This window comes from Rhamphochromis longiceps, linkage group LG17 (genome assembly GCF_057381845.1).
Source record: "Rhamphochromis longiceps isolate RC_006_pf linkage group LG17, R_longiceps_female_GT1.1, whole genome shotgun sequence".
Taxonomy (NCBI): domain Eukaryota; kingdom Metazoa; phylum Chordata; class Actinopteri; order Cichliformes; family Cichlidae; genus Rhamphochromis; species Rhamphochromis longiceps.
This window is the reverse complement of record NC_140573.1, coordinates 31,448,646-31,462,487: the sequence shown is the minus strand read 5'-3', so window position 1 is coordinate 31,462,487 and position 13,842 is coordinate 31,448,646. Positions and strand designations below refer to the sequence as shown.

At 37.7% G+C, this 13,842-nt stretch overlaps 1 protein-coding gene across 1 annotated transcript in view; it reads left to right on the top strand.

Moving 5' to 3' along the window:
* The first annotated feature begins 5,343 nt into the window (after nt 1-5,343).
* exoc4 (exocyst complex component 4) overlaps nt 5,344-13,842 on the top strand; it is a 165,236-nt gene continuing 156,737 nt past the window's right edge. Inside the window, exons 1-4 of the mRNA XM_085386021.1 lie at nt 5,344-5,471; nt 6,303-6,492; nt 8,268-8,462; nt 12,364-12,557. Coding sequence (XP_085242147.1) covers nt 5,392-5,471; nt 6,303-6,492; nt 8,268-8,462; nt 12,364-12,557 — 659 coding nt within the window. The 5' untranslated portion in view covers nt 5,344-5,391. The remainder of the gene's footprint in view (nt 5,472-6,302; nt 6,493-8,267; nt 8,463-12,363; nt 12,558-13,842) is intronic.

Sequence of the window (13,842 nt, the reverse complement as noted above, 5' to 3'; positions counted from 1 at the left end):
TTAATTCTCAAATTTTGAACTACTGAATTATTGTGATTTACTGGGCATGATTACGTTCCACAACCGTTAGTTAATACAACAAAACATACCTTTCAATTTGTAATGTTTTTTGAAACATGGGGTTTTTTTGGAGCCCTGAGTGTAAATGTGCCTGTCTCTAAGCACTTTGGGTCAGTTTCTGTTATTTAAATATGATGTAGGCTATAAATAAGATAGATGTGACAGTCAACACATAATATACAGATGTTTTTCATTGTGCATATTTTAAGGGGTGGTTGTTGTTTTTTTCATTTCCAAAAAACACATGTATTTAACACAGTACAACTGGCTACATATTGAACTTAGAGGATAGAAACAAGCATAATCCTATTGCAGTGGTATCGATCCAATACAAGTGCCAGGGTTGGTATTGATACTTTCGATAGTTGGATTGATCCGCCCACCTCTTCTACAAGCCCCATTTAAACATACATTCATACAGCCTTTAATTCTATACACTTTAAGTACTTTATTTACCTCTCACTCAAGGCCTAGAATTACAAATTAACCTAACATGTGTTTCTTTAACATAATCTCATAAATATCTTGTCTTTCCTTGATTTGTTTTGGACATCTTGTAAACAATCGTAGTATTTTTTATAAATGTAGTTAATTTTTCATTTTCCTTACGACTATTTGTTTTCTGAACATCCCTGAATAGACAGGGAAAACCTCAAAGTAGGCTAATTAGTTCCCATTAATGTAATAAAAGCAGTCAACATTTTCTCTTGAAGACTGTCATCCCACAGTTGAAAAAAGAGTCCAACGGGGGCACCGGTTCATCTCGCTAGGTTGAGCATATGCTATGGCTAATTTTGAAATCCATCCGAAGGATGTGTTTCCATAGGTTTTCTCACAGTTTTCCTGTCTTCCCTCCACTGTCCTATCAAATAAAGATTAAAAAGAAAAAGACTGAATCATTTCAAATTAGGTATTAAAAAAATGTATTCTGGGGGTCATTTCAGACTTTAGAAACAAACAAAAGGTGTGTGTGTGTGTGTGTGTGTGTGTGTGTGTGTGTGTGTGTGTGTGTGTGTGTGTGTGTGTGTGTGTGTGTGTGTGTTTTAATCAGCTCGAATTAAAAATGCTGGAAACGCTGAAATGTCAAATTTTGGGTTCTACATGAGCATTTACTGCATAACGAAATCAACAGCTAGGGTTAATTAATTTTTTTTAATTATTATTCATTCACATGTTGTATAGTTCCTTTTTGACAAATACATACCTACCATATCCATTTCAACAACTCATACAGCCTTGGAGAACATTACATTATAGCTGGAAATCTGATATGCCTCCAGAAGAGAGGCTATTATGAGGAATGACAGCTCATAGGAATCCTATAAACCTGATATATTATATACACACAATAACACAATACAGTCTTTATAAATCTGTTTCCTGATGATTTTGGTGTTTTTGTGTCTTCTGGAATGCATATGCCGCAGATGTACAAACATAAATCAATGAAAATCTGTTTGGGAATTCAACCGTGGCTGTGTATACTCTGATGTTAGTGTGAAATTTGATATACACAGAGGGTTCATTCAGCCCTTTTACACAAAATAAACCTTGATCAAATACATTATTTCTTAATATAAAACAGTTTACCATGATGACAGACAGTATTACAAAGATCACACCCTTTGCTAGAATTCATTCAAAAAAATCTTCCTACCATATATATATATATATATATATATATATATATATATATATATATATATATATATATATATATATATATATATATATATATATATATATGATTGATATCTGGAGCTGTGAGGCATTTGGCATAAATCAACCCAGTGGATTTGACTTGTTGTACCTACTTTGGTAGCTCCTATGGGTTTAAAATATATCACATAGCAAAATAACACCTACCTTTTCCATCATCTTTGATTTGACTCAGTATTAGAATGTATTTAGTCTTGTCCTTGCCCATGGAGGCATTTCTCACCACTACAACAAGCCTACTACAAACACATAATGCAATAAAGACTTACAATGTATAGCAGCACCCTTAAGGCGTGCTGTGGAGTGCCTCAGGTTATGTGGAAGGAAGTGCTTAACAAATTTAGCTGAATACAACATTTTTATTTTCTGCCACAGCATTATTGTAGCAAGGACTAGTACCATTTCAACTGACTTTAATGCAGAGCAATAATGATCCTTGCTTATCTGGTTAATTTATTGTTGATAGCTCAGTCATTCACCATATGCAGCAGAATGAAAATGCAATGTCTATCGTCCTTTTAGTTGTTTCATATGTTAATACCAGCTAGATGTAAACAGAATCTCCATAATTACCCACCTTGTTTTTTGCACCATTGCATTGGTTTATGCAATTATGTGAGCTAGTTAACATTTGTTGCTTTAAAATTCGCAGCGGTGCACCAAGATAATGGGCAATGTTGCTGTTATTGACTGAAAAACATGCTGCATCAAAGAGCAAATCTTCCCCTTACAAGATGAGCTCCAAAACACAAGGGCAATCCCAGCAACATATAAAGGTGAACACAAATAGAAAAGTTCGTGTTTCTTTATTCTTCTAACCTTTATATTATTGCTGCCTTTCCCCCCACAGTATTAATACTTTACCTTGACCTTATGATGTTTGAGTGGAGTTGGGGTTCCATCTTTATTCAATTTCTCTTTGTTTAATTTCTGCAGAGGTGAGTGGTCTGCTCAGAAAAGACCAGATGATTCGATGATAGGAAGCTCGTGTTTTGTTTGAAGGTGAGAAATCTTGAAATTAATCATGAGGTGAAATATAGATTCAGTGTTTTACTCTCCCACCCTCCTACACCTCCGCATTCCCATGGAAACAGGTAGCTAAAGAAACATCTTCTTCTTAATCACCCAGAGATGACATTTTGTTAGAAAATTCCAAGTTGTGTAATTGAGATGTGAAAATAAGCTTACTCTGTTCAACCAGCCTTCTAATCTTTGCGTTGAATTTTTCTCAGGATAATTAGTTCAAACGAACACTGCAGCATCACTGAGCGTTAAAAACTGTCTAAATTCTTTCATCTTTAATAAAACGATCAGCATTGCTGCCCTACCAGGTGTAACTATGAAGTTTAACTTCCAGGCATCCATTAAAACAAAATTTATTACATTTAACAGAGTTAGAAGTTAGCAGGAAGCTAGCGGAAGTTAGCTCGCTAGTTTCGCTAGTTACCTAAGCATGATAGTAGTAGTAGTAGTATTTATTTATTGTCATTGTCAAGAACAATGAAATTGCGTTTGGGGCTTCCATACAACCCAAAAAAGAAGAAAATAATAAATACCCCTTAAAACCCAAGTGTACATATTTAACCCAGTGTGACTCCAATGCAATAAGACAATCCTTAGCAATAATGTATATAGCATGTTCTGACTGAGAGATTTCTGAAAAAATTCAAACGTACAGCTCTGCTATCACTTCCAACATAAATGAAGACAGGAAACTAAACAGCAGTGACGTTTGTAGGGTTACTGAAGTTGGGCTAGCTGGTATATAATGATGTGCTACGTAATCGCTAGCGACACAGCTATGTTAGCATAACATAAACAGTGAAGCTGGAGGACGAACACTAACACTTTTCCACTTATAAAAGTTAACGTTAAAGTTCCTGATAGTTAGAGACAAATGCAATCGCATGGCAGGATGCTGTAAACGGACCAAACTTCAGTCAGGAGAACAACTGAGATAATCCATCCACAATACGAGGTTAGTCATTAATATACTGCAACAACGTGGGAATAGAGCAGCTGCCAGAGAATTCAACATTAATGAATCAATGGTACAGAAGTGGAGGAAGCAAGAAGAATGAGTTTAATAAAATTTGATTTATCTGACTGCTTTGTTTCGCTTAATGTGCGTTTTAATCCCGTGCACCTTATGGTCCGAAAAATACTACTGCATACTGCAGTTTAATGTTGCAAAGCACCTCTTTTTAACTTCAGTGGATATTATATATGGTTATGCTCAGGATATGTCAGCCCATTTCTACTGGAAATGCCTTCTGGTTAAACTTTCAGCAAGGAATTTGCATTTGCACTGTTACATTTTTATGAAGCTTTAATGTACATAAAAACCAGCTTCTTATTTAAGTGAAAATAAATGGAAGGTTGTCTTTTTGCGCTAGTAATGTTGTGGAGTTGTATTTTGTCTCGCATCAATTATATCGTCAGTTATATCGTTATCGCAAATTTTCAAATATATATCGTGATAAATATTTTTGGCCATATCGCCCTGCTCTACTAGCTTGCATCATTTGGTGTTGCTTTAAGAACCACATACATGCATTGTGTGTTAAAAATCCAAAATTTGTTTTGGAAATGCTGTGGTATCATTTTTTTTTAAGTGCTATCCAAGTCATATTTATTACACATTATTGCATTAATGCAGCATTTAGAATGACCTTGTTGCACTTTTATTTGGTCAGGAAACCAGAGCAACTACTTAGCTTTTATTGAAAGAAAACAGCCTTGCTTCTGCAATACTGGCTAAATAAAACCCAGTAGATTACTTGATAGGGCTGATGGGGTAGGGGAAGAAGATTGGAAATTTCAGAATTTTTAACTTGGACCTGGGAAGCTAGTCACCTTCAAAAGAAAAACAATGCTTCCTGCATGACACAGCAATTGCATTTTTCTTTTGTGAAGAAACACAAAGATCACACACAATGTTATCTTTTCAGTCCACCAGCACATCAATCAGGGTCCAAGCTTCTGGGGATCGACCTCCTTTTGCTTCAGGATCAATACACTTTCCCGGTCTCTTTGGTACAGCAGAGATTGTCAAAGATACAGGGCAGGAGAGCCCTGCAAAATCCACTACTGTATGTTCTAAAAGGGGTCAGCTATTAACTCACTGACACTCGCTCTCTCGCACATTATTTCCTTTCCCAACCTTTCTTTATAGGTCTCAGGAGAACTGAGCTGAAAATGTTGCAGTGAGATTGTTTTCTTTTTGTGTGCTAAAAAATGAGGAGAAAAAAAAATTAAGCCTACTATCATATATTCCTCATCATCACCACACCACACAGTAACATAAACAGTGTCTCGAGATTTGATGAAGATTAGATTTGAGAAAGGATTATTACAAAGGTGATTATTGAATAGCTGGTCTTCAGTTGGAGTATTGAAGTAAACTCACATCTTTACTCAAAAATAATCAGGGCTTATTGTTATAACAGGTATTAATATAGTTCCGAATAAAAAAGGTTTGGGCGATAAGGCGTGCGATAAGAGAAGACAGAGGAACTGAGAAACACTTTTTAGGTTCAAACTACAACTCCCAGAATCGCTCGGTGTAGCCTCGCGGTTCTGTCTTCCTGTTTGAGTGCCGCAGCTGGAAAAATGGCAGCTGATACAGGGAGATACAGGAGTGCAGTTAGCAAAAACAAAGACCCTTCTGGTCTTCTCATCTCTGTCATTAGGTAAGACATGTTAAGTTTTTTTATATGTGCGGGTAAGACGTCAGAGACACTTGAACTGTGCTTGCGTTTGTTCTCAGATATGGCTTGACAGCTACCTTTAATGCTAAGGCTACATTTTAGCTAGCTACATCCTTCCTGTTTTGCTAAATAAATGGAGAGAGTTAAACCTCACCTATTTTATTTGAGTTAGTATATGGGCAAATCTTAATAGCAGTTATTTTGTTTTTTGCTCAAGCCAAGATTACTTACGACTAAAGTTTATTCACCATTATTTGGAAAGCGACTGTTTTCTTAATAAATATTGACGAGAAATTGAGAAAAAATCGTGGCAAAGCAAGGTGCTGTTTATTGGTAGGCTGGATTTTCTATATGTCTCTTACCATAAGTTGCTAATTGTTGTGAATTGACTTCACAACACTTTCTCTGCAGGTCATAACGAAGGAAAAAACATAAACATGATAAACGAGGCACACATCGCAATCGTCGTTGCAACCACCATTGTTACATATGCAACACACTATTTTATTTATTCATTTTTATCCAATAGCGCCACCGTTTTGTAATACAGGAAACTGTGTTCTTTACTTTATATATAGTTTTAGTCTTGCCTAAAAAAATGTATGAAAAGCACAAACGTAATTGCATATAACAAAATCCATACTCTTACTGATATATCATTAATTTTTCTTTTTTCAACTGTAAGGTGGATTTCAAATACAATTTCCATTTTTGAATTCAGGGATGCTTTTGTCTTCTCTTAAACAACAATGCTTCCCCCAGATTCCCTTTGTGGGTTAAAATATTTCTTCCTTGCCTTTTTGTTTGATGCAGGACTCTATCCAGTAGCGATGATGTGCAGGACAGGGAGACGGAGAAGAGTCGTCTGGAGGAGGCTTTCGAGACGTGTGATCGGGATTTAGACGAGCTGATTGTTCAGCATTATGCCGAACTCACCACTGCCATCAGGACCTACCAGAGCATCACAGAGCGTATCACCAGCTCCCGCAACAAGATCAAACAGGTAAATTGGAGAGGGATGTACACACACATAGACTCGTGTTTTTTTTAGATAGACTTCAGAATGGTGGCACCAAGTTTTGTTATTAACAAAAAAATATTGTTTTCATACATTTTCCTTTATCTCTTTATTCATCAAAACTACTTCTTATGTTAGTATTATCTTTTTTTTAAAACTTTTTTGAAGTTTCTAAGACTAATATTGCCCACTTAACAGCATCTAGCTCAAGTCAGTATTCTTACAATCAGCAGAATGATGTTAAATGCCTCAGTGCTGCTTTTTCTCAGGCGTAATCTAATGCAACCAAAATGTGTGGATATAGTCCTGTCTTTAAACTACTGAACTTTCATGGTCTACTTGTACCTGCTTAAGTTCTCTCCAGGTGCTGTAGTTTGCTCCTACAGTCCAAAGACACACATATTCAGTTAATTTATGATTCTAAAATGCCCAAAGATGTGAATATGAGCATTACTTGTCTTTTTCTCAGTGGTATGATTTTTCTGCTTAAGTTTGGGAAAAAAAATCGCCATCTGTATTAAAACATCAAAAATTGATGTCAAGCACTTTCAAGAGCATGCCAAAGCAACACGTTCCCATATAAGTCAAACCGTATATTGTTGGCCATTCAAAACTCTAGCTGTGATGGTACAGTGTGATGACAAATTTCCCAAATGATACAGATGCATTTCAACAGCTAGCAGTTCAATATTCAGGCGACAGAAATGTTACAGTAAAATGTCCAGGATAGCCCCACTTTTCAATCACAACTAGTGCATTTCTGCTACATTTCTTTGTAATGCTTAGATTAATTCCCTTGTCCACTTGAAAAGTCCTGAGGTTTCAGTGTAGTCAAGGTGTGGTCCTAGAAGTATGAGTGTGGCAACCCTCTGTAACAGCTTAATGAGCTGGTCCGTATTATTGCTGGTCCATGTCTTTCCCCACTATCATTGCTGTAGCAGTCATTGTGGGGAATCACTCTAGGGAATTAGTGTAGGTATTGTGATTGGGGAAATCACTGTACCGACAGCACAGAAACTCAGTTTCCCCGAACCTCCTGTGGGCAGTAGCTGCCAGTGTGATCAGCTAGTGGAGATTCACCGAGAGTATAATGCAGAGAAAAATAACCTGTAGATTTGTAAAAATTGACATGCACACCAAGAGGACTGTATAATAAATAAATTGAGTTCAATTGTAATTATTTTTGTTTATTATTGCACTTTATTATACCTGTGCTTTGCCATTAAAAGTGTATTTAATGAAATTTTCCTTGTATTCTAATTGCTGTATGGTCCCAGGTTAGCTGCCTAACTGCCTAATTTCAACCTAAAATCCACTGAGTTGATTAGCCACAGTTGAAAACAATTGTGTTGGTGTAAAAGGTGTTTAACTTAATTGTAAATACATTCAGCTCACTTATGTAACAAATTAAAAAATAACTACAGAGAAATAATGACTGTGTTAAGGAAGTGTCTCGCTCATTTTTCTTCTTCAAAGACGCCTACACCTAATAAAAATGTATGTCTGTTGATGAGCGTCTAAGGCAGTATTTAATTTAAACACTGTAAATGGCAGACAAATGCATTGTCTCTCTGTGCTTTCTTTCCCCTTACGCCAGCTTGTTGAAGCAGTAAGCAACCCTCCCTTAACCTGTTTATGCCAGAGATTTCTTCTTGTTAAAAGAAAGTTTTGTTTTTCCATCCCCACTGTCATCAAATGCCTACTTATATGGAGTTTTAGAATATGGCTTGTGTCACTGGACATCTCAATCTGTCCTACAGGTCAAGGAGAACCTCCTGTCTTGTAAGATGCTGCTTCACTGTAAAAGAGACGAGTTGAGGAAGCTGTGGATAGAAGGCATCGAGCACAAGCATGTTCTTCAGTTGCTGGATGAGATCGAAAGCATCAAGCAGGTCCCTCAACGCCTGGAAACTTACATGGCAAGCAAGCACTACCTTCATGCCACAGACATGCTGGTGAGTAGAGTGATGGCTGAAGATGGGATTCGTAGAAGTGTAATCTTGTGCCTTAATATGTGTGAGATATACAGTGTTTAAAAATGGAAAACCCAGAAAGATTGGTGGGAAATATGTCCTTTTTTTAAAACATGTTTGATCTTGCTTGTTTTTTTTTATGGATGGAAAAACGGAGAAATGGAAAAGGGAAGAGATTTTTGTCTTGTTTCTATCGACATATCAAGCAGGGACCCATGGTGTGCACAGTATGCACACATAAACACCAGTATTTATGAAGTGCTGCTGCTGAAGATTGATTTCCTGGCACCTCTCATCTCTTAAAAGAACCTATTTCTAGCCTTGAACAGTCCAGTGGGTGCAACCCACATCAGTTAGGGCGCTGCAGGTGTGTATGTTTGCGTGTACGCATGTCTTTTGATGTATGTTTTGCAGTATGCGCAGCAGGGGAGCTGAAAGATGGCATTGAGGACTAAACGACCAAGCTCTGTGATCTCTCTGTTTCTTACCTTTCTTTCCTTTTTCTCTCTGCCTTCCTCTGTCACCCCCGCACGCCTGCCTCCAGACTTTGGTAATAATTAGTTTGCTAGAATGGGGTTATCTGAGGAGGAGGAAAAAAGAAGAATGATGGTGCACCCATAGGACCATGAAAAATCCTCTTTGTGGGGGTGGAAAGAAGTGGAACTTCATTCAGCCTGTGCTCAGTCAGTACAGCATGTTTCAAAAAGGTTGTGGAAAGTTCACAGTCAGTTGGATGCTTTGCCTCTGTCTCTTCTCTTGTCCAATGTGCTCTACTTGATCAGGATGATGGCATTTTATTTACTTTTACATATCAAAATGGTGTTGGATGTACTCTTACCTTTGGCTCGGTTGACATATTTATGCAGTTCAGGGATGAATTATGTATGAACAGCCCACTTTAAGTAAACGAGACTCTGGCCAAGGACATTACTAATGTTTATAAAATGAATTACCTTGAAATAACCTATTTGAATGATTCCACCAAACTTTAAATTAATTTTACATGATTTATTATTGACATGATGAAATAAATGCACCGTGTAAGCTAAAATGAAATTATGTTTTTAGATACTGGACACCTAGATGTCAAACAGCAATCTCAGCACAAGGTGATAGGCCGGCAGACAGCTTATATTTAAGATCAATAGACAATGAGCAAGTCTTACATAAGAACTATCCTGTTATTTCTAACCATCTGACAATCATCTAACTCTTGTCTGTGAATATAATGTTTATCAGTGCTCAACTGTTAAAAAATATTGGTCAAAAAGTTCATGGAGTAGTGATTGAAAACTCAAACCTGAGATAGATTTGGGCATCAAGTTCAACTTTGTGGATTTTTGGTGTGGAGTTATATAGATTTGCACAACTTCTCAGCGGAAGGCTCGCAAACATGGCTCTGCTGATGCTCAATGGATCCCGTCCAGTGTTTTAAAATGGTGTTCCTTCAACTTAATTTTTATTTTTTAGAAGAAGAGAAACTCAAAGGAAAGCAATTCTGTCAACTAAGGAAGCTGTTAAGTGAAGATTGTGTGCAATTCTTTTAGCCATACTCACAAACTGTAGCATGCACTGCAAGTCATGTCTTTAACCCCAGATGTTCTACCTCAGATGCCTGAGGTCCACAACCACTTGAGTGTTGAAAACATGAGCAAGCATGACCCTGGTCATAGATCTGATCTCTGATCTGATCGCTTTTGTACTTAGAAACTACCGTACGTACTCTTGAGATAAAAATTTCTGAAAACTCCTGGGTGGTAGCCAGAAACACATCCCTCTTCCCGAGTAAACTTTTTGAAATTTAGGTGTGGACAGCCAGAGAAGATGGTCTCAAAGGGGGAATAAAAAGGTTTAAATCAGTGTACACTAATTGTTGTGTATTGATCACACCTTGTACTGCACCAGGAGTAGAGTCTGTAGGAATTAACTTAATCTTACCTTATTTTTACCCTCTTTAAAAGGGTGCTCATAATTATACTAATGTGACTCCATCTTTCGCTTAAGTCTCTTCCACATGTCTGAGCCCCTCCCAGGATGTGAAGAGGAGATGCAAGCAAAGTATTGGAGCCTATCTAATGTATTTGATATAAAAAATATTTTGATGAATTATGCACGATATATTAAAAAAAATAAATAGGGGAATTGTCAATTGACTCAAATGCATTGAAATGTAGGGTGTTACCTTGAATATCAGCCTTTTTGAGGCTATATATTTGCTGTTTATGAGATAAGTGGATATGAAGTCACGATCCTTTAGATTTCTACCATCTTCTCCTCATCTTGATATCACCCCTTTTGTAGCCTACATTAGTGGGATTATATTTGTTTTTGTTAAAGTAATTACTTGTGCATAAAAAAAGCAGAATTATGGTATTTAAATGAGACTCCCTCCCCACAAATATTATAGTTTGTGGTTGTCAAAGTGCCTTCACAGGATATATACATCTGTATACATCTGAGTTTTGTTGTTACTTCTCCAGATGCCTCCTCACGTCTTGTCTTGTTGTGGTACTTGGAAGATCCTGTGTGATGGTGGAGGGGAGATGATTTTTAGGGGATAATTTCTCTGTCTCTCTCACTATTCTACCATAGCTTATTCTCTTCAACATTGTGTGTGCCTGGGTTTTGTTTGAGGCTTATCTCTAAGGGTTGACAATTAGAATTCAGACTATGCTCTGTGTGTACTATTGAATGGCAGCCTTAGATCCCATGGGGTTGGTTAAAAACCAGACTGACTTTGGTTGTAGAAATCCTCTCCTCTCCTCTCCTCTCCTCTCCTCTCCTCTCCTCTCCTCTCCTCTGGCTTCTTAGCAAATTCACAAGAGGCTTCATATTCTTCATTATGGTTACAGGCCTAGCCCCCTAATGTAATGATGTTAACCAGGCTTCCTCTGTCATCCCAGCCCAATGATAATGAGATCCCCACCACCGCTACCCCTATCCCCACCCCTGACTCTCACACAAACACATAAACGTTAAATGATTTACAGTCATACAATTACATACACAGATAATCAGACATTATATTAAGCCAAAGCAGGCTGATCACGCAGTGCATTATCTCATCTTCTCACTAATGTGGCTCTCATTTGCATCAACACATACTTGACCCATGCTCCCTGCCCTGTAGTCTGCTCAGCTCTCCCCATTCCATTCCCTTCTATCCTGCCCTGGCCAATCAAATATTATCGGCAGTGAATTTGGTTGTTGGTTTGCTGCCCCTGAAATGCACTCAGATATGCACATAAAATAGGTTAACACACATGTAGACCAGCATATTTAATCATGAAAACATAACTGTTGTTCATGAACTATGAGAGCAGGTTGGAAAAAACATGACATTTGCTAAATATAGGTCATGAATCAGGAGCACATGGTGATACTTTATTTACTAATTTATTTATATTTTGGAGGATACAAAAAAAATCATCCTCAATTAAATATATAAATGAAAAGAAATGATTACACTTATTCACCAGCTTCACTATTGCTTCCTCCTTCCGAGGAAGTTTCTCTGAGATTAAGTGTCATTTATTTTAAAGACTTCCTAACCTGACAGGACAATTGGACTGCTATTACAATGATGTTGCCCTCTCAGCAAATCTGGGCAGATGCTTCTTACCAAGGAGCGATGGCCACATTCATTCAATTTCCCAGTAAAAATTTCTGTTGGCAATTTGCCTATAATTTGAGTGTGTAGTTTTGTAGAAACATGAGGGGATACTTAATATAACTTAGATGCTTCTGTCATTTCTTTCCTGCCCCCACTTTTGACTTGTCTTTTCTGCCACCTTCTTTCAAGTACAAAACATTGATACCAGACACAGCTATCTTTTGGTAGAGGATGTCTGACTGGTTCTTGGCTGTAATCTGTTATATGTAGGTGACAGCTGTGGAGTCCTTAGAAGGCCCCTTGTTGCAAGTAGAGGGCCTTGGAGACCTGCGCCTGGAGCTCCACACCAAGAAGCTCAACATACACTTGGTGCTCATTGATGAGCTGCACCGCCATCTGTACATCAAGTCCACAAGTCGCCTGGGGCACAAAAACAGGGACAAAAATGCTGCTAGGCTTCCAGGGTAAGGGCCATGTTCTGTTTGAACAGAAATTGGACTGTTTTATTATTGTTAATTCATGAGTGCAAGGCCTTACATTTAGTACAGTTGCTTGACTTGTGGTCAAAAATGTCAGTTTTCATTTCATTTACATGATAAACATTGGTGTTCATATACTTGCTCCAATATAGCTGCCCATGCAGAAGAATGTTACACATATCATTACAGTGTTAGAATGAAACGCTGGAAAATGTCCAAGGCACCAAAAGCCTTTATTACTCGCCTGTTAAGTAGTCAACAGAAATGTAGCCTTTACAGTGTGTTTTCCTAAACTTTTCAAAGTTGAAATCATACTGATGTGCCTTCATTATATGTTATCCCATTGCTGCTACAACCAAGAACAACTTGCCAATTATTTACTGCATGGAAACCAAGACCATTACAGACAAAAAAACAATTAGACCTCCCTCATATAACTTGTTGCTCTGCTTCATTGTTTGTACAGTGTGCTGGGAAGATCCAAAAGAATGAGAAGCATTGCAAATGTTTATTGTTGGAGCCAAACAGCAGTAATTTACTCGTAACTAATTAGGTGTTCTGCAGTCATTATGGGTACCTCTGTAAGGACATCCGATATATATATCTATATATCTATATATCTATCTCCCTGGAAACCAAACATATATATATATATGTTTGGTTTCCAGGGAACAAACCAAGTTTTAAACCTGGGAAACAATGTCCATTGCCAATTACTGAAAGTATCACAACATATACAGTTTCTCTTTGAACACCACTGATCACATGAATGATCTCATTCATGTGATCAGTGGTGTTCAAAGAGAAACAGGTTTTGCAGCAGCAAGGAGAATAATTTAAGTTCTTCCTTTTGTGACAGCTTATTAGGTATAATGCAAAACAATGGCTTTGAAAACACGGTTGATGCTGTGGCGTTCAATAGTAGGGATTCTGTGTGTGTGTGAGGTGCAATAATTATGGTGGCAGTGGGTTGGTGTGGTACAGTGATTTATTACTGAGGGTCAGCAAGTGACAGGTCCTGGCCTTCCTGTATTAGGTCGCCTCTGACAACAAGCCAGCCTCCATACACCCCACCCACTTAGCAGGCAGACTGTGTTTATACTGTTCGACTTAAAGGACCTGGATTGCTTCCACCTCCGGTTTAAGGCTTGATAAATGACTCATTGGGAAGCAGCACCAATCCCACCCAGAGATGCAAGGCTTTTGGTTTTAGTAGTAGATTGTTTTCATTAGGGAAGAGGAGGTTTAGCATTTGTATTTCTCTTTGCAC